The sequence below is a fragment of the Theropithecus gelada genome, chromosome 19 (genome assembly GCF_003255815.1).
Source record: "Theropithecus gelada isolate Dixy chromosome 19, Tgel_1.0, whole genome shotgun sequence".
Taxonomy (NCBI): domain Eukaryota; kingdom Metazoa; phylum Chordata; class Mammalia; order Primates; family Cercopithecidae; genus Theropithecus; species Theropithecus gelada.
Window position 1 is genome coordinate 10,310,270 of NC_037687.1, and position 24,180 is coordinate 10,334,449.

At 55.4% G+C, this 24,180-nt stretch overlaps 2 protein-coding genes and 1 non-coding gene across 5 annotated transcripts; 1 reads left to right on the top strand and 2 right to left on the bottom strand.

Annotated features, from left to right (window-relative positions):
• Positions 1–1,335: 1,335 nt before the first annotated feature.
• Positions 1,336–11,991, top strand: ATG4D (autophagy related 4D cysteine peptidase). Of its 3 annotated transcripts, none has more exons than XM_025367058.1 (10): positions 1,507–1,938; positions 2,343–2,500; positions 2,591–2,764; positions 4,449–4,725; positions 4,799–4,863; positions 6,481–6,611; positions 10,520–10,598; positions 10,668–10,744; positions 10,829–10,948; positions 11,467–11,991. In XM_025367058.1, exons 2-10 carry the CDS (start codon positions 2,371–2,373, stop codon positions 11,647–11,649), a joined length of 1,236 nt encoding a protein of 411 aa, XP_025222843.1. In that variant the 5' UTR covers positions 1,507–1,938; positions 2,343–2,370; the 3' UTR covers positions 11,650–11,991. The 3 variants fall into 3 exon arrangements, with proteins under 3 accessions (XP_025222841.1, XP_025222843.1, XP_025222842.1); XM_025367057.1 differs by having other exon boundaries at positions 2,417–2,500; XM_025367056.1 differs by having other exon boundaries at positions 1,336–1,938; positions 2,417–2,500; positions 10,520–10,744; positions 11,467–11,986.
• LOC112613647 lies at positions 9,662–9,723 on the bottom strand. Its single transcript, XR_003116976.1, has one exon. It is a non-coding gene; the product is annotated as a U7 small nuclear RNA (small nuclear RNA).
• KRI1 (KRI1 homolog) lies at positions 11,667–23,993 on the bottom strand. The gene is made up of 19 exons (XM_025367055.1): positions 23,869–23,993; positions 23,682–23,755; positions 22,893–22,998; positions 20,957–21,065; positions 20,010–20,064; positions 19,886–19,935; positions 19,393–19,489; positions 19,228–19,305; positions 18,543–18,679; positions 18,040–18,166; positions 17,843–17,938; positions 17,587–17,757; positions 16,691–16,766; positions 16,499–16,587; positions 16,299–16,422; positions 16,082–16,212; positions 13,867–13,931; positions 13,648–13,746; positions 11,667–12,847 (listed from the first exon to the last, which is right to left on the bottom strand). Exons 1-19 carry the CDS (start codon positions 23,978–23,980, stop codon positions 12,511–12,513), a joined length of 2,133 nt encoding a protein of 710 aa, XP_025222840.1. The 5' UTR covers positions 23,981–23,993; the 3' UTR covers positions 11,667–12,510.
• Positions 23,994–24,180: the final 187 nt, after the last annotated feature.

Consider the following 24,180-nt stretch of genomic DNA (forward strand, 5'->3'; position numbering starts at 1 on the left):
CAAGGGTGATATCTGAAAGGGCGCACTTGGCTGGTTGCAGTGGCTCACACTTGTAATCCCAGCACTTTGGGAGGCCCACGTGGGCGGATCACCTGACGTCAGGAGTACAAGACCAGCCTGGTCAACATGGTGACATTCCGTCTCTACTAAAAGTACAAAATTAGCTGGGTGTGGTGGCTCACACCTGTAATCCCAGCTACTCCAGAGGCTGAGGCAGGAGAATCGCTTGAACCTGGGAGGCAGAGGTTGCAGTGAGCTGAGATTGTGCCATTGCACTCCAGCCTGGGCTATAGAGTGAGACTGTCTCAAAAAAATAAAATAAATCAATAAATTAATAAATTAAGGAAAGAGAAAGGGGTCAATTGTGATTGAAGGGGTCTGGGAGGAGACGTGAAAAAAGGAAAGTCGGAGGTGACTGACCCTTTTGTGCCTTCTTCTTGGATCACACCCTCATTCAAATATTTCTCTTACTTCCTCCAGAAAGCTGAGGACGGAGCCCTGGGGCTGGCCACTAGAGGCCACCCTCTCCATGGCTCACAGGGTCACTGCATTGTCATCATGCAGTTGGCTCTCACTGAGCCCCAACTGTTCCTCAAATACCACTCTAAGCATTTTACATGGATAAATTCAGCTCATTCCCATACATCTTTATGAGTTAGATGCATTTAAAATGTTTTCCTGGCTGGGCGAAGTGGCTCATGCCTGTAATCCCAGCACTTTGGGAGGCCGAGACAGGCGGATCACCTGAGTCAGGAGTTTGAGACCAGCCTGGCCAACATGGTGGAACTTTGTCTCTAGAAAAATACAAAAATTAGCTGGGCGTGGTGGTGTGCGCCCATAATCCCAGCTACTCAGGAGGCTGAGGCAGGAGAATCACTTGAACCTGAGAGGTGGTGGTTGGAGTGAGCCGAGATCGCACTACGGCACTCCAGTCTGGACAACAGAGCCAGATCCTGTCTCGACAAAATAAACACTGAAAAAAACTTCCCTGGCGCACTTTATTCATCCCTCCCTCCCGCGCCTGCCTACCCGTGGATTTTTTTCCCTGAGCATAATTCTCATGAAGATTCGTCTATGTTGTTGCGTGTATTCCAGCCCTATTTTGCACATGAGGAAACTGAGGCACAGCGACGTGACTTGCCCCGGAGGTCACACTAGTCGATTTGGTCCCAGCCCAGGGCGGGTTCTGGGTCCGCAGCCCGCGCAGGTGCGCTCGGGTGGCGGGGCGGGCGCAGCAGGTGCGCAGTCTCACCTGGGCGCCTGCCAGGTCAGTCCTGGACCTAGGGGCGGGGCCAGGGGCGGGGGATCCCCAGCTCTGCTGCCTCCGATAAGGGCCTGAAGGGACTGTCGCGCTCCTGGCAGTGTGATAAGGAGGGCGTGGGGAGGCCGCGGGGAGGCATCGGGTTTTGAGGTCCCCGCCTGGCTACCCAGGATCGGGGTAGGAAAGGCGGCTGGGGCGGGGAGAGGGCGGGGAGGGGCGGGCCGTCTGGCTTGGTCACGCCCACCGTCATCCGGGGTCCTGGCCCGCTAAGATGGCGATGGCTGCGGCAGCTGAAGTGGCGGCTGGTGCCGGGCCCGGGACCCTGAGGACGGGGGCCGAGTAGCGCCTTCCCAGGGCCCCGTGAACCGGCCGCGGGTCGCCCTTGGGGGGCAGCGACCACAGGCCCCCACCCGGGCCCTCGGTCCGCCCTCCCGGCGCGTCCATGAACTCAGTGTCGCCGGCCGCCGCGCAGTACCGGAGCAGCAGCCCGGAGGACGCGCGCCGCCGGCCCGAGGCCCGCAGGCCGCGGGGTCCCAGAGGCCCAGACCCCAACGGTCTGGGGCCCTCCGGAGCCAGCGGCCTCGCTCTTGGCTCTCCCGGGGCTGGCCAGAGTGAGCCGGACGAAGTGGACAAGTTCAAGGCCAAGTTCCTGACAGCCTGGAACAACGTCAAGTACGGTGAGGAAGGGGCCCGGAGATCGTGGAGGTGTCGGGGGCCTTTGAGGAAAACCAGATCCCGGTCCTGCCAGTTATCCCACCCTTGTTCCCGTCCTGAGTCACCTGTGGGTCCCCTCCCTGCCCTGCCCAGGGTGGACCTGTGGCAGGTCCAATAGACAGTGTTTTCAAGCTCCGCCCATTCCCCTGTGTGACCTTGGGCAAGATCCTTTCATTCTTGGCGCCTCCGTTTTTGCCCCTCTCTGTAAAATGGGTACAATAATCAGAACTGCCTTCCTTCATCCTGAATTGATGGTGGACACTCCTGTAACTGTCACTGGGGGCCCCACCTCCGACTTAGAGGGCTGTTGCACGGAGTCCCCAGAGCCACCCCGGAGATAGGAACTAGGATCGTGCCCATTTCACAGATGGGGGAATGGAAGCGCTGTTGCTGTCATGCAAGTGCTTCATCTCGCTGGGCGCTGCCCCTACGTCTCCCCAGGTTGGGCGGTTAAAAGCCGGACCAGTTTTAGCAAGATCTCCAGCATCCACCTCTGTGGCCGCCGCTACCGTTTCGAGGGCGAGGGTGAGCTGGTGGTTGGGACCTGGGTTGGGGGAGGCCTCTCCACGCCCGCCCGAGTGTCCCTGGTGGCAGCTGACAGACCCGCTCTTGTAGGTGACATACAGCGTTTCCAGCGGGACTTTGTGTCCCGCCTGTGGCTCACATACCGCCGGGACTTCCCACCCCTTCCTGGGGGCTGCCTGACCTCGGACTGTGGCTGGGGGTGCATGTTACGCAGTGGCCAGATGATGCTGGCACAGGGCCTGCTGCTACATTTCCTGCCCAGAGGTGAGCCATGGCAGGGAAGGGGTGCACTCGGAGTACACGGTCAACCGCCATATCAGCAGTATTAGAATTACTTGCAAACTAAGAGTTCAAAGTCACGTTAGAATTGTGTGTCAAGTAAATTTTGGAGAGATGAGAGTTGTTTATAAGAGTTTCAGCCGAAACGGTGGCTCATGCCTGTAATCTTAGCACTTTGGGAGGCTGAGGCAGGTGGATCCCTTGAGGTCACGAGTTCAAGACCAGCCTGGCCAATATGATGAAACCCAATCTCTACTAAAAATACAAACATTAGCCGGTTGTGGTGGCTTGCGCCTGTAATCCCAGGAGGCTGAGGTGGGAGAATCGCTTGAACCCAGGAGGCAGAGGTTGCAGCGAGCCGAGATCACGCCACTGCACTCCAGCCTGGGCAACAGAGGGAGACTCTGTGTTTAAAAAAAAAAAAGTTTCACCGGGCACGGTGGCTAACGCCTGTAATCCCAGCACTTTGGGAGGCTGAGGCAGGTGGATCATGAGGTCAGGAGTTCAAAACCAGCCTGGCCAAGATGGTGAAACCCCATCTCTACTAAAAACACAAAAATGAGCTGGGTGTGGTGGTGGGCACCTGTAATTTGGGAGGCTGAAGTAGAGAATTGCTTGAACCTGGGAGGTGGAGGTTGCAGTGAGCCAAGATCTGTGCTACTGTACTCCAGCCTGGGCAGCAGAGCGAGACTCCATCTCAAAAAAAAAAAAAAAGTGTTTTGGCCGGGCACTGTGGTGCATGCTTGTAATCCCAGCTACCTGGGAGGCTGAGGTGGGAGGATTGCTTGTGCCCAGGTGTTCAAGCCTGCAGTGAACTATGATCCTGCCACTGCACTCCAACCTAGGTGACAGAATGAGACTCCAACAATAATAACAGGTTGAGTGTGGTGGCTCATGCCTGTAAGCCCGGCACATTAGTAAGCTGAGGCAGGAGGATCGCTTGAGCACAGGCGTTTGACACAGCCTAGGCAACATGACAAGACTACTGTCTCTACAAAAAAATTTTAAAAATTGGCCAAGTGTGGTGGCATGTGCCTGTGATCCCAACTATTCAGGAGGCTGAGGCGGGAAAATCTGTTGAGCTCAGGATTTAGAGGCCGTAATGAGCTGTGATCGTGCCACTGCACTCCAGTCTGGATGACAGTGAGATCCTGTCTTTATTTATTTTATTTATTATTTTTATTATTATTATTATTATTATTTTTGAGACTGAGTCTTCCTCCATCATCCTGGATGAAGTGCAGTGGAGAGATCTGGGCTCACTGCAACCTCTGCCTCCCAGGTTCAAGCAGTTCTCCTGCCTCAGCCTCCTGAGTAGCTGGGATTACAGGTGCCTGCCACCATGCTTGGCTACCTTTTGTATTTTTTTTTTTTATTAGAGAAGGGGTTTCACCATGTTGGCCAGGCTGGTCTTGAACTCCTGGCCTGAAGTGATCCGCCTGCCAAAGTGCTGGGATTACAGGCATGAGCCACCGTGTCTGGCTGAGATCCTGTCTTTAAGTAACAAAAAGTAAATAAATAAATAAGGATAAGTATAAGTTTCAGGAATATGTAAATTCTGTTGAATTACGGGGTTCAGGAGCATTCGCATTGTGTGCGGTGCATGTGTAGATGGGACCTCTGCCCCCCACACACTAGCACTGTTTGACTGTGTGCTCCATTCCACCAGACTGGACATGGGCCGAGGGCACGGGCCTGGGCCCCCCTGAACTGTCAGGGTCAGCCTCTCCCAGCCGGTACCATGGGCCTGCCCGCTGGATGCCCCCACGCTGGGCCCAGGGTGCCCCTGAGCTGGAGCAGGAACGCCGGCACCGGCAGATTGTGTCCTGGTTCGCCGACCACCCCCGGGCCCCCTTTGGCCTACACCGGCTGGTGGAGCTTGGGCAGAGCTCAGGCAAGAAGGCAGGTGACTGGTATGGGCCATCGCTGGTGGCACACATCCTCAGGTGAGGGCCGCTGCAGGGATCACGGGAGTTGCTGGGTACCCGCAGGCACTCAGGCCTTCCCTCCTGCCCCCAGGAAAGCCGTGGAGAGCTGCTCTGAGGTCACCCGCCTGGTGGTGTACGTTTCTCAGGACTGCACAGGTAAGGGGCTGGAGCCAAGATCACAGGGGTCCCACCCTGAGCCAGACTCTGCCTCGCCCAATTCTTAGAGTTTGTCTTCCTCAGAGGCTGGAACAAGTTCTGGGGCAGAGGGACACTGGGGAAGGATGCAAGGCCCATGCAGTAGGAGATAGTCCCTCTTCTCCATCTCTCCCTCTGGAACAAGAAACTTTAAGGGCTTCTCCTCGAGTGATAGAATAGAGACATAAGGCCAGGTATGGTGGCACATACTGTAGTCCCAGATACTCAGGAGGCTGAGGTGGGAGGATTGCTTGAGCCCAGGAGTTCGAGGTTACAATGAGCTGTGATTATGCCATTGCACTCCAGCCTGGGCGAGAGTAGGATCCTGTCATAAAAAAAAAAAAAAAAAAAAGAGGCCAGGCACAGTGGCTCACAACTATAATCCCACCACTGTGGGATGCCAAGGCGGGTGGATCACCTGAGGTCAGGTCACTCTGTCACCCAGCCTTGAGTGCAGTGGCATGATCTCGGCTCACTGCAACCTCCGCCTCCTGGGTTCAAGCGATTCTCCTGCCTCAGCCTCCGAGTAGGTGGGACTACAGGCACACACCACTATACCAGGCTAATTTTTCTATTTTTAGTAGAGACGGGGTTTTACTGTGTTGACAAGGCTGGTCTTGAACTCCTGACCTCAGGTGATCCGCCCACCTCAGCCTCCCAAAGTGCTGGGATTACAAGCTTGAGCCACTGTGCGGAGCCCCTGTAAAATTTTTTTTTTGGAGACAGGGTCTCACTCTGTCACCCAGGCTGGAGTGTAGTGGCACAATCTTGGCTCACTACAACCTCCGCCTCCTGGGTTCAAGTGATTCTTCTGCCTCAGCCTTCTGAGTAGCTGGGACTACAGGAGCATGCCATCATGCCCGGCTAATTTTTTTTTTTTTTTTTTTTGTATTTTTAGTAAAGACGGGGTTTCACTATGTTAGCCAGAACAGTCTCGATCCCCTGACCTCGTGATCCGCCTGCCTCGGCCTCCCAAAGTGCTGGGATTACAAGCATGACCACCATGCCCGGCCACCCCTGTAAATTTTTTATGCAAGATTGTAGGTGTTTGGGACAAGATTCGATTTTCAGAGAACCGCATCTCCAAAACGGGTCTAATCTACTTCTCTAGGAGCACGAAATGGGCTTATGTAGCTGCAAGGCAGGGGGCAGGAGAATGGGCCCAAGTAAGTGGGACTAGAGGAGGAGGGACACACCTGGATGTTTGGTTTGGGGGCCAAGTGCCCAGTGCTCCAGTTTCTGTATTGGCAAACCAAGGCATGGAGTCACTGAGGACCTGTCAGGCCTGGGGCTGGGGAGGAGCTTGAGAGAACAGTCTCTACCTCTTTCCACTGTATATACTTTTGGTCTACATCCCAGGGCCTCAGTTGCCCATTCTGTAAAATGGGGATGTCCACACCTGCCTGGAGGTCCTGGGATTTTCTGGGGGCGTTTAGGGGGCACTAGAACAATGATTAGTGATGATAGTGTTGCCCACTGAGAAATTGCAAGGGTGAGGTTGAGTCCCTGGGGTTAGAGGGCCACGCTGGGGCCTGAAGGGTGGCAAGAAGGTGACCTGCTGCCGTCCCGTCCCTCCAGTGTACAAGGCGGATGTGGCACGCCTGGTGGCCAGGCCAGACCCCACAGCCGAGTGGAAGTCTGTGGTCATCCTGGTGCCCGTGCGACTGGGTGGCGAGACTCTCAACCCCGTGTATGTGCCCTGTGTGAAGGTAGGTTCAGCTGAATTCTAGGACGCCTCCACCTGGGAGCCCTCCAGACTTGTTTAGTTTAGGTTGGGGCTGCTGTTTATGCAGCCCTCATCCTTCTCTTTTTTTCTTTTTTCTTTTTTTTTTTTTTTTTTTGAGACGGAGTCTTGCTCTGTCGCCCAGGCTGGAGTGCCGTGGCCGGATCTCAGCTCACTGCAAGCTCCGCCTCCCGGGTTCACGCCATTCTCCCGCCTCAGCCTCCCGAGTAGCTGGGACTACAGGCGCCCGCCACTTCGCCCGGCTAGTTTTTTGTATTTTTTAGTAGAGACGGGGTTTCACCGTGTTCACCAGGATGGTCTCGATCTCCTGACCTCGTGATCCACCCGTCTCGGCCTCCCAAAGTGCTGGGATTACAGGCTTGAGCCACCGCGCCCGGCCTTTTTTTTTTTTTGAGACGGAGTTTTGCTCTTGTTGCCCAGGCTGGAGTGCAATAACGTGATCTCAGCTCACTGCAACCTCCGCCTCCTGGGTTCAAGCGATTCTCTTGCCTCAGCCTCCCAAGTAGTTAGGATTACAGGCAAACGCCACCACGCCCACCTAATTTTGTACTTTTAGTAGAGACAGGGTTTCACCATTTTGGTCAGGCTGATCTTGAACTCCTGACCTCAGGTCATCTGCCCTCCTCGGCCTCCCAAAGTGCTGGGATTATAGGCGGGAGGCACACCGCACCAGCCATCCCTCTTTTTTTTGGGACAGAGTCTTGCTCTTTCAGCCAGGCTGGAGTGTAGTGGCGCAATCTTGGCTCATTGCAACCTCCGCCTCCTGAGTTCAAGCAATTCTCCTGCCTTGGTCTCCCAGGTAGCTGGGACTACAGGCATGTGCCACCATGCCTGGCTAACTTTTGTATTTTTTTTTTTTTTTGAGACGGAGTCTCGCTCTGTCGCCCAGGCTGGAGTGCAGTGGCCGGATCTCAGCTCACTGCAAGCTCCACCTCCTGGGTTTACGCCATTCTCCTGCCTCAGCCTCCCGAGTAGCTGGGACTACAGGCGCCCGCCACCTCGCCCGGCTAAGTTTTTTTTTGTATTTTTTAGTAGAGACGGGGTTTCACTGTGTCAGCCAGATGGTCTCGATCTCCTGACCTCGTGATCCGCCCGTCTCGGCCTCCCAAAGTGCTGGGATTACAGGCTTGAGCCACCGCGCCCGGCCTAACTTTTGTATTTTTAATAGAGATGGGGTTTCGCCATGTTGGCCAGGCTGGCCTCAAACTCCTGACCTCAGGTGATCCACTCGCCTCAGCCTCCCAAAGTGCTGGGATTACAGGCATGAGCCCCCGCGCCCAGCCCATCCCTTCTTTTTTGATACTATGGAGCACCTGCTATGTGTGCTTCCCACTGTCCCGACTGCTGGGGGTTCAGAGGGGAACAAAACAGGCAGGAATTTGGAGTGTGCCCGCTAGGAGCAGACATTCTGATGGGAGGATGCTCAGCAGTGGCTCTGTAACCAAAGTGGCATCACCACTTGGAATGAAGCCAGGCACAGTGACTCACACCTGTAATCCCAGCACTTTGGGAGGCCGAGGCAGGAGGATCGTTTTAAGACCAGCCTGGGCAAGATAGTGAGACCCCCATCTCCACACAATTTTTTTTGAAAACAGAGTCTCGCTCTCTTGCCCATGCTGGAGTGCAGTGGCACCATCTCGGCTCACTGCAACCTCCGCCTCCCAGGTTCAAGCAAATCTCCTGCCTCAGCCTCCCAAGCAGCTGGGATTACAGGCGTGTGCCACCATGCCTGGCTAATTTTTATATTTGTAGCAGAGATGGGGTTTCCCCATGTTGGCCAGGCTGGTCTCAAACTCCCGACTTCAGGTGATCCACACACCTCGGTCTCCCAAAGCGTTGGGATTACAGGCATGAGCCACCGCGCCCAGCCTCTACACAAATTTAAAAAAACAGTAACCTAGTGAAGGGCAGATGAGGATAGCAGCAGAGCCTAGAAAAACCCCTCTACAGCCACCAGGCAAATGAGGAGCCAGAGGAGAAGTGCTCCAGGCAAGAGGAACAACAAGACAGAGACCCTGAGACTGGAAAGTCCCCTGTGTATTTGCATCTGAATAAAAGCCAGTTTTCCCAGTGGCCCACGGAGCCCGGCACTATTTGTCCCCACCACCTTCTTGAGGTCATCTCCCGCCTTGACCTCATATCCTTCTCCCACACTCTGCTCCAGCTGCAGAGGCCTCCTCACCTGTTTCAGACACTCCTGCCTCAGGGCCTTTGCACTTGCTGCCCCTGCTGCTTGGAGTGCTCTTTCAGCAGCGATGCAGGTGGCTCCTTTTGTGTGTAGGTTTTTTTTTTTGAGACGGAGTCTCGCTCTGTCACTCAGACTGGAGCACAGTGGCACAATCTCGGCTCACTGCAAGCTCCACCTCCTGGGTTCACACCATTCTCCTGCCTCAGCCTCCCGAGTAGCTGGGACTACAGGCGCCTGCCACCACTCCTGGCTCATTTTTGTATTTTTAGTAGAGATGGGGGTTTCACTGTGTTAACCAGGATGGTCTTGATCTCTTGACCTTGTGATCCTCCCGCCTTGGCCTCCCAAAGTGCTGGGATTACAGGCATGAGCCACCGCGCCCAGCTCCTTTTGTATTTTTTATTAGTTATTTAAATATTTGTTCATTTATTTTACTAACACTAACCATCAAAAGAAATGCTTCAGCTCTTTCCATCATCTCTCAATAGGGCCTATCCTGACTCTCTTATTTATGATTGATTGATTCAGAGTCTCTGTTAGCCAGGCTGGAGTGCAGTGGTGCGGTCTCACCTTATTGCAGCCTTGACCTCCCCGGCTCAAGTGATCCTCTCACTTCAGCTCCTAAGTAGCTGGGACTACAGGCGCACGTACCACCACACTCAGCTCATTTTTTTTTTTTTTTTTTGTAGAGACAGGGTCACACCATGTTGCCCAGGCTGGTCTTGAACTCCTGGGCTCAAGTGATCCTCCTACTTCGGCCTCCCAAAGTACTGAGATTACAGACATGAACCACTGCTTGGCTCCTGTTTTAAAATATTTTTTGCATGGGAGGTTTTCCAGTGAGAACCAGAAAACCTATGAGACAAATTCTAAAAGAGTGATAATGTTTGACCTCCTTACTTAAAATCACAAGGCTCCCTTCCCTCTTTTATTCTTTTCCATATAGTTAATCACCTCTAACACATGAGATACATCATGTAATTGACTGGGCATCGAGGCCCATGCCTGTAATCCCAGCACTTTGGGAGGCCAAGGCAGGTGGATCACCTGAGGTCAGGAGTTCGCGACCAGTCTGGCCAACATGGTGAAACTTCGTCTCTAGTAAAAATACAAAAATTAGCTGGGCATGGTGGCGGGTGCCTGTAATCCCAGCTATTCGGGAGGCTGAGGCAGGAGAACTGCTTGAACCCAGGAGGTGGAGGTTGCAGTGAGCCAAGATCGTGCTACTGCAATTCAGCCTGTAATCCCAGCACTTTGGGAGGCCGAGGCGGGCAGATCACCTGAGGTTAGGAGGAGTTCCAGACCAGCCTGGCTAACATGGTGAAACCCCGTTTTTATTAAAAATCAAAAAATTACCCGGGCGTGGTGGCAGGTGCCTATAATCCCAGCTACTTGAGAAGCTGAGGCAGGAGAACTTAGGAGGTGGAGGCTGCAGTGAGCTGACTGGGCCACTGCACTCCAGGGTGGGTAACAGAGTGAGACTCTGTCTCCAAAAAAAAAAAAAAAAATCATGTAATCGTCTTCCTTGTTAGTCTCTCACACTAGGATGTCAGCTCCTGAGGGCAAGGGTTTTGTGGTCTTGATCACTGCTGCCCTCCAGAGGCTGGGTTCTCAACGGAGGAGGCGTTTGCTAAGCGTTTGTTGAGTGGCTGCCTGACAGCACCTGCCCACCCTCTTCCCTGCAGGAACTTCTGCGCTGCGAGCTGTGCCTGGGCATCATGGGCGGGAAACCGCGACACTCACTGTACTTCATTGGCTACCAAGGTAGGCCCACCCCCTCCTCACTCCCCCCACGCCCCACCGCACCCCCACTCACACCTGCACCCCCTGCAGATGACTTCCTGCTGTACCTGGACCCTCACTACTGCCAGCCCACTGTGGATGTCAGTCAGGCCGACTTCCCCCTGGAGGTGAGTGGGAGCCCCAGTGTGTGGTTGGGGCCGTGGCAGGTGGGCGGCAGGGGCCTCTGAGCCTCCCTCATCTGTCTGCCCCAGTCCTTCCACTGCACCTCGCCCCGCAAGATGGCCTTCGCCAAGATGGACCCAAGCTGTACTGTGGGCTTCTATGCTGGAGACAGGAAGGAGTTTGAGACACTCTGCTCAGAGCTGACCAGGGTGAGCAAGAGGAAAGCTGGAGTAGGGTGAGGGGGGTGGTCGGGCAGGGCTGGGGGTGAAAGAGAAACAGAGGCCTCGAGTCCAGCAGAGCTGGGGTGCTGCTTCCAGGCTGGGGGTCCACCCCTGAAAAGGTGGGAACGCCAAAGCCAACTGTTAGGTCAAGGCCGTCCCCAGGGGCTCAAGTGGTAGGAAACCTCTGTCTCTTGGCCCTGCTGTCCGACCAGGGCTCTACCCTTATGGGGGCAAGAGATGGCCACCAGCCCTTCTGGGCACCCACCCTCTAGTCATTGGAAGGGGAACGTGGGTTTTGCAGCAAAAATCCCATGACTGTCAGTCTTTGGCCGAGCTGGGTCACATGCTCATGGCTGAGCCAATCACTGTGGCCAGGGGATGGAGGGTGCTGATTGGCTGCCCTGTCTTGGAGAGGCGGTCCTGAGAAGCACCTGCTAAATAAACCTGGGCTAAGGAACATGGCTTGGCACTGTTTGTGGCTGAGCCTGTCTCCCTCCTCCCGCCAGGTCCTCAGCTCCTCCTCAGCCACGGAGCGGTACCCCATGTTCACCCTGGCCGAGGGCCATGCTCAGGACCACAGCCTGGACGACCTCTGCTCCCAGCTCTCCCAGCCTACACTCCGGCTCCCTCGCACAGGGCGGCTCCTCAGGGCCAAACGCCCCAGCTCTGAGGACTTTGTGTTTTTATAAAGGGAGGGGATGAGGGAAAAGATGCAACACTATTTATTTTTTTATTTATGTCATGTCGAGTGTGGGATCTTGAGCTCTGGCAGTGAGAACTTCCTGTTCTCAGCCCCTCAAGCCCAGCTGCAACCAGTCTGGGGCCATTCAGCCAGGGACAGAGCCCATGCACCTGTCTCCCACCAGCGGGGCCCTCCTGGCAGGGTAGGGAGGGAGGACCCCGGGCACCCCCCTCAGGGCCTGACTCACGTACTGTAGTTTGCACTGGACGCCTGGGCCCTCCCTGTCCCAAAGCCCCCTTGGGGGAACTGTGGCTGCTGGGGGCCAATAAAGTTGTGTGACTTGATCGTGGCTGGGCGCAGCGTTCTAAGGGGATGTGAGGTCTGGGAGGTGTCTCGAGATGAGAGTTCCAAGTCACGGGAAGTTTAAGTCAGCCTCAGTTTCCACATCCATAAAATGGGACGACTTCCTTACCCGCAGCTACACGTGTTTAATTTTTTTTTTTTTTTTTTAAGAGACAGGGTCTTGCTTTGTCGCCCAGGCTGGAGTGCAGTGGTGCAATCATAGTTCACTGCAGCCTCAAATTCTTGGCCTTAAGTGATCCTCCTTCCCCAGCCTCCTGAATAGCTGGGACTACAGGCATGTGCCACCACATTTTGTAGAGATGGAGTCTCACTGTGTTGCCCAGGCTGGTCTCCAGTTTCTGGGCTCAAGTAATCCTTTCACCTCAGCCTCCCAAAGTGCTGGGATTACAGGTGTTCCTGGCCACAGATGAGAGGTTCTCTGCAGCAGATGGTACTTGTGGGTGCGAGACCTGTCCAGGGCTTGATTTGAGGGGAGGAGCCTGAGGCCCCTGCCTGCTCCCAGTGCTCAGGAGCTGTTCTTGGGCCCCTGTTTCCTCCGCTGCCGGCCCAGCTGGCGGAAGTACAGCCGTTTGGGGTTGAGGCCAAAGGCCTGCAGTCTCTGGCGGATGAACTCGCGTCCACCAAGCATCACAGTGGGGCCCAGCAGCCGTGCCTTCTTGGCCCTCCTTCGCCTCTGGGGGGCTGGCTTCTTGTGGGGTGATACAGGGGCCTCCTCTTCCTGTGCTGGGGGGCTCTCCGGCCGGGGCCGCTTCCCGCCAGCCCCATCAAGCCCTGGCAGCTGCCTCTGTGGGCCGGCTCCGTCTCTCTGTGGCTTCCCTGTGGCTTCCGCGGGCATCTCTGCCCTGAGGGAGAAAAGTCAGGGCTCAGCCCAGGCCTGTCAAGATCAGGCCCGTTCCTAAGGACGCATGCCCCATTTTACAGGCAAGGAACAGAGGAGCATAGGGAAGCGGCCACGCAGCGACCGAGGGCCTGCCTGGGATTCAGACCTGGGTCTCAGGCCAAAGCCAGGGCTTCTCAACGGAACCCAAAGGCTAGATTGTGAGGCTGAGGATTCTGGTATTTGTGCCTGGGCCTGCCCTAACCTAGTCACATCAATTAACTCATTTTAGCTTTTTTTTCCTTAGAGACAGGGTCTTGCTCTGTGGCCCAGGCTGGGGTGCAGTGGCGTCACCGTAGCTCACTGCAGCCGAAAACTCCTGGGTTCCAGCAGCCTTCTGCTTGAGTCTCCCAAAGTGCTGGGCTTATAGACGGGAGCACAACCTGGCCTCATTTTAGCTTTCAAGAAACTGTGCTCCTATCAGCCCTGCCTTCTAGACTGGGTGAAAGCAGTCCTAATAACAGCTAAGACCTATGGGGCATTTACCACATCTTAAAAATTTTACGAGAATTAACTCATTTCATCCTCGGCAACCTGATAAGGCAGAACCGTCTCTATCTCCATCTTATGAGAAAGAGGCCCAGAGAGGGGTAGCGACTTGCCCAAGGTCACACAATGATGGTGCCCATGAAGGATTTGAACCCAGGTCTCAGAGCGGGGGGCGCTGCATTCCCAAAGTCATGCAACAAGAGGCTGACAGAGCCAAGACTCAAGCCTGGGCCTGGCGGGCTCCCCACCCATGCTTCCCCAGCCAGCACTGCTTACTCTTCTCGGCAGAGTGACTTGAAGACCTGCTGCTTTTTCCATGAGTTCTGGGCCTTCTGGCTGTATGCCCGCTTGTCCCGCAGCTCCTCCTGCTCTGACCTGCAGTCAGATGCCCCTGTGTTAGGTGCTCTGGGAAGTACCCGGGGCTGCCCGCGCTGCCTTCAGCGCGCCTGGCTCTGCCCCGCCCCCTGCGCACCTGGCCCCGCCCCGCCCCAGCACCTGTACATGCAGGTCTTCTTCAGGGAGCACCACCGGTTCAGCTCCTTATCGTCAGCAGCAAGGATCTGCGTGGGAAGGGAGAGTGGGGACCTGCTGTGATATTCCCCAGGCGGGGTCTTCCCTGAGCCTAAGTCACGTCATTAGTCAAACCGGTAATGCTGCTACCACCCAGCAGGGCTGCCATGATGGCCAGAGACAGCTGATCTCTACAGAGGCCAATGTTTTTTGTAGAGGTCAGCAGATGGGGTAACTGAGGCTCAGAGAACGGATCCTTGCCCTAGGCCACGTGGCTGGGAAGTTGGCTGAATTGATTCCAGTTTGAGCCCCAGGGCCTTTGAGCCGTCACCCATACCCAGCCATGGCCTCAGAACGGGCAGGGGTCACTGCCAACCCCCAGGCTTCCTAGTTACATATGAGGCTGTCATTCCCAGCCTCCAGGCCTGTTTCCAAACCTACCGGAAGGGCATCAGAAAGAGGAAGTGAGTGAATGCCGATGTTATAAGCTCAGTACACATCAGCTATTTTTACTGACCATGAAAACAGTCACACACCTTCAGCTGTCATCAGTCAGGGATAGTAGGTGCCTGCAGCCTGGCAGTGCCACACACTTTGGTCTCATTTCTGTTCCTTCCATAGTCACCAAAGTTGGGGTGTTATTAATTACTGTCTCATTTTACAGATGGGGAGTTGAGGCACAGATGGGGGAATCACTTGTCCAAAGACACAGCTGGTGAGTAGCCAAGCCAGGGCTCGAACCCACCTGGGCCCTCTGGTTCCAGAGGACACCAAGTCTTTTGTTGAGACAGGGTCTCACTGTGTCGCCCAGGCTGGAGTGCAGTGGCAGACTCACAGCTCACAGCAGCCTCAACCTCCCGGACTCAAGCAACCTTCCTGCCTCAGCCTCCCAAGTAGCTAGGACTAGATCTCCCTATGTTGCCCAGGTTAGTCTCAGAACTACTGGGCTCAAGTGATCCTCCCGCCTCAGCCTCCCAGAGTACTGGGATTACAGGTGTGAGTGAGTGTGCCCAGCCCTGCTACCAAGTCTTACCAGCCAGACTGCTGCTGATACATACTGACAGGAATAAAAGTAATATTGGCTGGGCCTGGTGGCTCACACCTGTAATCCCAGCACTTTGGGAGGCTGAGGCAGGTAGATCACATGTGGCCAGGAATTCGGGATCAGCCTGGCCAATATGGTAAAACTCGTCTGTACTAGAAATACAAAACTTAATTGGGCATGATGGCACATGCCTGTAGTTCCAGCTAGTTGGGGAGGCTGAGGCAGGAGAATCATTTGAACCTGGGAGGCGGAGTTTGCAGTGAGCTGAGTTTGCACCACTGCATGCCAGCCTGGGCAACAGAGCAAGACACTGTCTCAATCAACCAATCAATCAAAAAATAAACAAAAATAAAAAGTCATATTGGCTGGGTGTGGTGGCTGACATGCAGAATCCCATCACTTTGGGAGGCCAAAGCAGGAAGCTTGTTTAAGCCCAGGGAGTTCGAGACCAGCCTGCACAACATGGTAAAACATCATCTATACAAAAAATAGTTTTAATTAAAAAAAAAATTAATTGGGCATGGTGGCACATGCCTGTAGTCCCAGCTACTTGGGGGGCTGATGTAGGAGGATCACTTGAGCCCAGGAGGTTGGCACCACTGCACTCCAGCCTGGGTGACAGAGCGAGACTATGTCTCAAAAAAAAGAAGTAATATTTATGGGGCGTGCCACGTGCAAGGCACTGTTTTAAGCCCCCACCTTGTAGAAGGTAGTAATGTTACCTATGAGGCAACGTAATGTTATTAGTTTGCTCTGTCACCCAGGCTGGAGTGCAGTGGTGCAATTTCGGCTCATTGCAACCTCTGCCTCCTGAGTTCAAACGATTCTCCTGCCTCAGCCTCCCAAGTAGCTGGGACTACAGGCACCAGCCACCACACCTGGCTCATTTTTTTGTATTTTTAGTAGAGACGGAGTTTCACCATGTTGGCCAGGCTGATCTCGAACTCCTAACCTCAGGTGATTCACCTGTCCTGGCCTCCCAAAGTGCTGCGGCCTCCCAAAGACGTGAGCCACCTCGCCCAGCCAAATATTATCATTTTCTAGATGAAGAAATTGTGGCATTTCTGAGCAACAGAGACTGGGTCAGGGCCAGCTCTCTACCCCTCCACATACCAGGTGCCCTCTGCAGTGTCTCTGCCCGCCCGGGGCCCCTACCTCCTCAGTGCTGAGGCCGAAGTCGCAGGGCACCACGGTGCGGTACTTGAAGCGACAGGGCAGGTCGTCGATGATGTCCTCGTAGTCCAGCCGGTAATACTCATCCAGGTACTCCTCAAATGTCTTGTCCCCTGCTCGAGACAGAGCCAGGCTGCCGGGCTGTGCCAGGCCCCGCAGAGCCCCCTGCCCACCCACGGCCTGCCCACCTGGGCCTCACCAGGTTCAAACACTGGCTTCTCCTGCCCCACGGCCGCGGCGAAGGGCGACTTGCGCTTCTTCTTGCCCGTCGAGGGGGCTTCACGCTTTTTCCGCGGCTGGCTGGGGTCGTAGTCAGCATCCATCTGCCAGGAGGCACAGGTCAGATCCCACCAGCCCTCCGTCAGGGCCCCTGGGACTCCCCCAACCCGTGACACCTACGTTGAAGTTGGGGTCCTCACAGTGCAGCTCCTGCTGGCTCCAGTCTCCCTCCTGCTCAGGCCCGTCCCACGTGTCCCAGTTCCAGTCATCTGGATGCAGAGAGAACAGACAGGTGGGGCCAGCGTGGGACCTTGGGCTTCAGGCCCAGTCCCCAGTCCCCAGTCCCCAGTCCGGTGCCTCAGCTGATCTCACCTTCAAGCCCTTCCTCTTCCTCAAATTGCGGCTTCTCCTCCTCCACGGCCCCGTAGTACTCGTCCCCAAAGCACTTCTGCAGGGTCAGGGCTGGGGGTTACCAGGGCCCACTCGAGACGGAGGAGCTGAGCCCCCACGATGCCAATGAGCCCCTCCATGGCAGCTTTATTCCTCCTGCAGCTCGTGGGACTCCCCAGAGCCCTCCCAGGACCTAGCTCCTGAGGTAGGGGAACCCTGCATGTCCAGGACCCTCCACCAACTGCCCTGCTCTCTACCCTGTGATGTACTAGCTGCCATTCACTTCCACACATCCACAGTTAGCCTTTCTACAGGCCTTTGCCCCTGCGGTGCCCAACACCTGGTGTACTACTCAGGTCCCGGGCCTTTTTTTTTTTTTGAGACAGAATTTCGCTCTTGTTGCCCAGGCTGGAGTGCAATGGCACTATCTCGGCTCACCGCCAACCCCTGCCTCTTGGTTTCAAACGATTCTCCTGCCTCAGCCTCCGGAATAGCTGGGATTACAGGCATGTGCCACCACACCCGGCTAAGGTCTTTTTTTTTTTTTGAGACGGCGTCTCACCCAGTAGCCCAGGCTGGAGTACAATGGTGCGATCTTGGCTCACTACAACCTCAACCTCCCAGGTCCAAGCAATTCTCTGCCTCAGGCTCCTGAGTAGCTAGGATTAAAGGCGCCTGCCACCACACCCCGGCTAATTTTTTATCTTATAGAGATGGGGATTCTCCATGTTGGCCAGGATGGTCTCTGTCTCCTGACCTTGTGATCCGCCTGCCTTAGCCTCCCAAAGTGCTGGGATTACAGGCATGAGCCACTGTGCCCAGTGAGAGCCACATTTGTGTGAGCTCAGCGTCATGGTGGGCCGGGATGAGGGCCGCACCTGCATGAGCTGGTCGTGCTGGGCAGGGTCGAAGTCGTCTTCAAGGTCCCCCTCCTCGAGGCCCAGCGTGTCATTGCCTGTGACTTTCCGCAGCTTCTCCAGCTTGGCTAGAATCTCCTTCCTCTTCAGGTTCTTCAGCTGCTTGAGCTCTTCCTGCTTCTTTGCTTTCTCCTGCAGGCCCAGGCAGAGGGAGGGAGGGCATGGGCTTTCCTGCAGGGCTGGGGGGTCCTCCCCAGCTGGCCGCCCCCACACTCACCCTCTTCTTTCGCTCCCGAGTCTCCTCCCTCTTCTCCTTCCTGCGCTCATCCTTACGGCGCACGGAGGACGCGATGCTGCGTGGGTAGGTCTTGACCTAGGGACAAGCAGAAAAGCCCAGAAGGGCCTCAGCAATGGTGTGGAGTTCCCTGGGCCTGGACCCCGGGGGCCGAGTCCTCCCCAGCCCCAGCCACACACCGATGTGGAGTCCGGCTCCTCGAAACGGAAATTGTACTTCTGTTCGAAGTCCTCCTGTTTCTTCAGAAACAGCTCCCCCTCGTCTGAGGAGTCGTCCACAGCCAGCTGGACTGGGGGGCCGGGGACCCTGAGGAACAAGATGTGGTGACGCCAGGGGGCCAGCCAAGCGAGGTCGAGCCCCACTTTCCTGCACGCCTGGGTGCGAAGCGTACGAACTCATTTAATCCTCGCAAGAACCCTACAAGGTGCACGCTGCTATTGTCCTCATTTTACAGACGGGGAAACTGAGGCATGGAAGTCTCAAAGCAGAACCAGGATTTGTGGCAGTGCCACCTGGCTCCAGAGCCTACACTCTGTGGCTCTGCCTTGCAGAAGACTAACTCTGCCACCCTCTGTGAAAAAAAATACACACACGGTGCCCTCTGCCTCCTGGCCAGTGCCGCCTGGGAATACGTCAGGAAGCGCACCCAAAATCTAGGCCCTGGGGAGAGGCAGTGGCTCACCCCTCCTCTTCCTCCTCCTTTTCCTCATCTTCCTCCTCATCTTCCTCCTCCTCGTAGCATTTGTTGAGGATGTAATCCCGCAGAAACCGCTCCCCTTCATCCAACTCAGGGTCGTTCCAGTATTCCTTGAGATGGGTCTGGGGGTGACAGGAGACAGGACTCTGGTCAATGAGGGACAGGGAAGGAGGGCAGGCATGGTCCCTCACAGCCAGCCTCTGGAGTAGGTGACATTAGCCCCATTTTGCTTTTTTATTTTTTTTATTTCAAGACAGGGTCTTGCTCTGCCATCCAGGTGAGAGTACAGTGGTGTGATCATAGCTCACTGCAGACTCAACCTCCCGGGCTCACAAGATCCTCCCACCTTAGCCTCCCAAGTGTCTGAGACTACAGGCACGTGCCACCATGCCTGGCTAATTTTTTCATTTTTTTATAGAGTGGTTTTGCTGTTGTTGCCTAGGCTGATCTCAAACTCCTGGCCTCAAGCAATCCTTCTGCTTTGACTTCCCAAAGCACTGGGATTACAGGTGTGAATCACGGCGCCCAGCCTGTCCCCATTTAAAGAGATGTAGGAGCTGAGGCCCAGAGATGTGCACATCCCATCTTTAGAGGGTTCCTTTCTGTACACAGGTTGGATGGATGCAGAGCACACGGTCTGCTCCATCAGCGACCACGCGTGAGAACTCACCAGTTCCTTCAGGGACTCTGGGTTCCGAATCTCTTTCTGTCCCTTCAGCCACTCGATGTAGTCGGCCTCCTCCTGGGCCTGGGGGAAAGCTAGCACTGAGCATCTGCAGATGCCCAACCACCCGCCACCCTGTCCCCAGCAGTCCAGTGAGGCCCCGGTACCCACCTTCTCCTGCCTGGTTTTGGCACGTTTCTGCAGCAAACTGGAGCCGCCCTCCCCAGCGCTGTCCTCGTCTTCACTGTCCTCCACAAATGCCCGGAAGCTGCCCACGAGAGAAAACAAGCCTCAGGACAGGCAGGCTGGCCCCTGTCTGCTGCCCCAACATTTATTTTGTAGAGCCGTGGTCTCACTATGTTGCCCAGGCTGGTCTTGAACTCCTAGGCTAAAGTGATCCTCCCTCCTCTGCCTCCCAAAGCCCTGGGATTACAGGCGAGAGCCACCTCACCCGGCCGGCTGCCCCAAAATTAATCCCATGTACTAAGCCCTGAGCTCTCCTTTCAACAAGCTCAGAGCAGTGCTGTGGTGTTATTAACCCCGTTTAACTGATGAGGAAACTGAGGTACATAGAAAGTGACAGAGCTCAATTTGAACCCATGCCTATCCAACCCCTGAGCCTCAACTTTCCTCCATTGGGCCATTCCCACCCACCCAGCCTCACCTTTCCTTGAGCTGTTTCTGTTCCTCCACATAACTTTGCGATGATGTCTCCTGCAGAGAGGGCCATAGGTCTCAGGCCAGCCCCGGGCCCCTCAGCCCCCCACACCAGCCTCCACCCCACCCACCTGGAGTCTATGATTGGAAGTCTCCCCGTCTGAGTTCTCCTCGTCGACATATTTGCTGTAAAGGAAAAGTGGGGTCTTCAGAATGTATCTTCCAGGGCCCACCTGTCCCCGTGCCCATGTGGAGCGGCTATTCCAAGCAATGGCTGGCGGGGGTCATCGGAGGGCTATGGAATCACTGAGGCCCCTGCTCTCAGGGGTACCTGCGATTCTGGTGAGTTTCCAGCCTTTTTTTTTTTTTTTTTTAATCTTTTCTTTTCCAATCATGGGTGACAGCATTTCTTTTTTGGAGCCAGAGTCTTGCTCTATCCCTCAGGCTGGAGTACAGTGGCATGATCTCGGTTCACTGCAACCTCCACCTCCCAGATTCAAGCGATTCTCCTGCCTCAGCCTCCCCAAGTAGTTGGGACTACAGGCGCCCGCCACCACATCTGGCTAATTTTTATATTTTTAGTAGAGACAGGCTTTTGCCATGTTGGCCAGGCTGGTCTCAAACTCCGGACCTCAGGTGATCTGCCCGCCTCAGCCTCCCAAGGTGCTGGTATTACAGGCATAAGCCACCATGCCCGGCCTTTTTTCTTTTTGAGACAGGGTCTTATTCTGTTGCCCAGGCTGGAGTATAGTGGCCTGATCATAGCTCACTGCAGCCTCCATCTCCTGGGCTCAATCCTCCCGCCTCAGCCTCCTGAGTAGCTGGGACTCCAGGTACACATCATCACGCCCAGCTAATTTTTAATTTTTTTGTAGAGGCGGGGTATGTTGCCCAGGCTGATCTCAAACTTCTGTCCTCAAGCGATCCTATTGCCTCAGCCTACCAGAGTGCTGGGATTATGGGCATGAACCACCACGCCCAGCCCAAGTTGCCAGCTTTTTTCCTCCCTGCCCCTAAGACCCCCATAGACCTGACAGGACTGGGAACCAGCGGGTGGGGATGTAGGCCTTCTCCATACCCTGCCTTCTCCAAGATAACCTTCCTCTCGTAGTCCTTCAGGTACATGGGCCGCACTTTCTTCTGCTTCTCCGAGGCTGCTGGCTCCTCCTCGCTGTCCGACGACGATGCTGTTAACCCACCAAAAGACACCTGCCATCACCACAACCCCCTTCTTTCCCCTGGCAGAGAATCCCACAGGGCAGGGCCAGGATTAGACAAAGGATTCAAATCCCGAATTCACCAATTCCCAGCTAAGAGTATTGTGCTTCTCACCATCTGGTGGGGTTGGGGTCATTCAGTCTGCAATTCCTGCTTTGATTCTGCCCACATCGGCCTCCCAAAGTGCTGGGATTACAGGCGTAAGCCACCGCACCCAGCAATTATTATTATTTTTTGAGACAGAGTCTCGCTCTGTTGCCCAGTGCATGACGTGATGTCGGCTCACTGCAACCTCTGCCTCCCAGGTTCAAGCGATTCCCCTGCCTCAGCCTCCTGAGTAGCTGGGATTACAGGTGTGCACCACCACGCCCAGCTACTTTTTGTATTTTTAGTAGAGATGGGGTTTTACCATGTTGGCCAGGCTGGTCTCGAATTCCTGACCTCAAGTGATCCTCCTGCCTCAACCTCCCAAAGTGCTAGGATTACAGGCATGAGCCACCATGCCCAGCCTGATTAATTATTATAATTAATTTTTTTTGAGAGTTGGGGTCTCACTCTTGCTCAAGCTGGAGTGCAGTGTCAATATCCTAGCCCACTGCTCACTGCAGCCTCAAACTCATGGGCTTAAGCAATCCTCCCACTTCAGCCTCCCGAACACCTGGGACGATAGGCACACACCAGCATGCTCAGCTGAGTTCTGAATCTTTTGTAGAGATGGGGTCTTGCCGCCAGGTGCAGTGGCTCATGCCTGTAATCCTAGCACTTTGGGAGGCCAAGGCGGGTGGATTACCTGAGGTCAGGAGTTCAGGACCAGCCTGGCTAACATGGTGAAACCCCATTTCTACTAAAAATACAAAAAAGTAGCTGGGCATGGTGGCATGCACCCATAATCCCAGCTACTCAGGAGGCTGAGGCAAGAGAATCGCTTGAACCCGGGAGGCAGAAGTTGCAGTGAGCCCAGATCGTGCCATTGCACTCCAGCTTGGGCAACAAGAGCAAAACTCTGTCTCAAAAAAAAAAAAAAAAAGCTGGGCACAGTGGCTCACGCTTGTAATCACAGCACTTGTAATCACACGCTTGTTATCACTCCCACTTTGAGGTGGGCGGATCACCTAAGGTCGGGAGTCCGAGATCAGCCTGGCCAACATGGAGAAACCCTGTCTCTACTAAAAACACAAAATTAGCTGGGCGTGGTGGCACATGCCTGTAATCCTAGCTACTCAGGAGGCTGAGGCAGGAGAATTGCTTGAACCTGGGAGGCGGAGGTTGCAGTGAGCTGAGATTGCGCCTTTGCAGCCCAGCCTGGGCAACAAGAGTGAAACTCCGTTTCAAAAAAATAAAAAAAGAGATGGGGTCTCGCTATGTCACCCAAACTGGTCTCAAATTCCTGGCCTCAACTGACCCTCCCACCTCAGCCTCCCAAAGTGCCGGGATTAGATGCTTGAACCACCTGCCCAGCCTGGTGGCGTTGAAATCATTCAGTCAGCAATTCCCAAATTGGATAGTGCCAAGGACACAGTCATTAACCCCACCACCAGGTAATAACCTAGGCTCTGCTAAGGACTTGTGACTTGTGAAGCAATTCATTCAACAGTCAAAACAGATGAATTGTGTAAACTGGGTAAGTCCCAATCTATCCTTAAAACAGCCCTGAGGGGCGATGCTACCGTTAGATACACTTTACAGACAGGAAAGGAGGCTCAGAGAAGTCAAGTCACTTCTCTGAATCCATTCAGGAAAGGACCCCGGATTCTGTTCCTGAGGAAGGAGAGGCTTAGACAGGAGTGGCCCCGGACCTGTTCTGTTATAGAAGGTGGCATCTTTCTGATAAATGCGGGGGTCCTTCTTCTTCAACAAGGAGAGCGTTTTGTAAAAGTCCCGCTCCTGCTGGGGGTCAAATTCCTAGGACGGGAAAAGGGTTGGGGATAGGTTTCAGAAGGGGGGTAATAAGAGCCCTGGCACCAGCAAGTGAGCTCAGCAGTAGGGATTAGGATGGAGGGAGCGGGGATCTGGCTGGGGAAGAGAGGCAAGCGGTCAAACAGCAGGAGAGAGAGGGGCCCTCTTGGGGTGGGCAGGGGCAGGCTACAGGTAGATACAGGATATGGGTAGAGGAAGGTGAGGGGCAAGGAGAAGGTAATTCCTGGGGAAGACAAGGACTTGACAAGGGGCAGGTGGGCCGAGGGCACAAGGGAGACAGTGGGGAGGGGCTGGGCCAGGCCGTACAGTGGGGCCAAGATCAGGGCTGATGTGAGAAGTTGGGCGCCCCACGTGGCGCAAGGAGTACACTAAAAAATGGCTAGACTCGAGGATGAAAGGGGAAAGGGGGGTTCCTAGGGGACAGAGTCGCCCCACACATCAGAGTGGGCAGGTGGATGTTAGCAGGGGGGAGAAAATAAGGGGGATTTGGCTCTCCTAGGGAGAGGGAGGGCGCTGTCTGTCCCTCATGGGATGGGGAACGGGGGATGGACGGAAGCTCCCGCAGGGCGCTCTGGGGTCGGGGGTTGCCCCCCTGTCTACATCGGGGTCGGAGTGCAGTGGGGGGCTTGGACGCCTCCGCACGTCCAGGACGGGGCGCGGACGCGCACCACGCGCTCGTCGCTGGAGTCCGACTCAGAGCTGGAGTCGCTGCCGCTGTCCCGGTCCCCGTAGCGATCCTTCACTGCGGGACACAGACGGGATGCCCCCCAGGTCAGCCGGCTGGACCAGCTCGACTCCCCACTTCCCAACCGCCCATCGCAAGCAGGCTCCCGCGCGCATGCGCCCGGGACTCACGCCGCTGCAGTTCTTCGCGCTCCCGGTAGCGGTTGTACCGCGCGGCAAACGCCGTGTTCACCCGCAGCTGCGACGACCCGCGCGGTTCCGGCATGGCGGCTCTGTGGCCCATTGCGCACGCGCATTGAGGACGCCCTGGACGGGGCGGGGCCGCCCTCGGTCCCGCCCGCATCCAATTTCAAAAGAGGCGGACCGCACCTAACCCCGCCCCTGGCTTTTCCGGGATCCCCTTCGCCTCATGACCGCAGTCACCGCCCACCGCTACGCCCCTGCGGGGAAGGCCGCGGCCACCGCCCACCCGCCCCACCCCCG

Bases quoted from the DNA above. Each gene is read 5' to 3' on its own strand.
- KRI1 (XM_025367055.1), bottom strand. From the start codon at position 23,980: ATGGGCCACAGAGCCGCCATGCCGGAACCGCGCGGGTCGTCGCAGCTG. The intron at 21,066-22,892 runs GTCCGGGGCCAC...GTGGGTTAACAG, and splicing joins CACCTTCTATAACAGAACAG to CATCGTCGTCGGACAGCGAG. The intron at 19,936-20,009 runs GTGGGTGGGGTG...CCCTCTCTGCAG, and splicing joins CTTCCAATCATAGACTCCAG to GAGACATCATCGCAAAGTTA.
- ATG4D (XM_025367056.1), top strand. From the start codon at position 1,704: ATGAACTCAGTGTCGCCGGCCGCCGCGCAGTACCGGAGCAGCAGCCCG. The intron at 1,939-2,416 runs GTGAGGAAGGGG...ACGTCTCCCCAG, and splicing joins CTGGAACAACGTCAAGTACG to GTTGGGCGGTTAAAAGCCGG. The intron at 4,726-4,798 runs GTGAGGGCCGCT...TCCTGCCCCCAG, and splicing joins CTGGTGGCACACATCCTCAG to GAAAGCCGTGGAGAGCTGCT.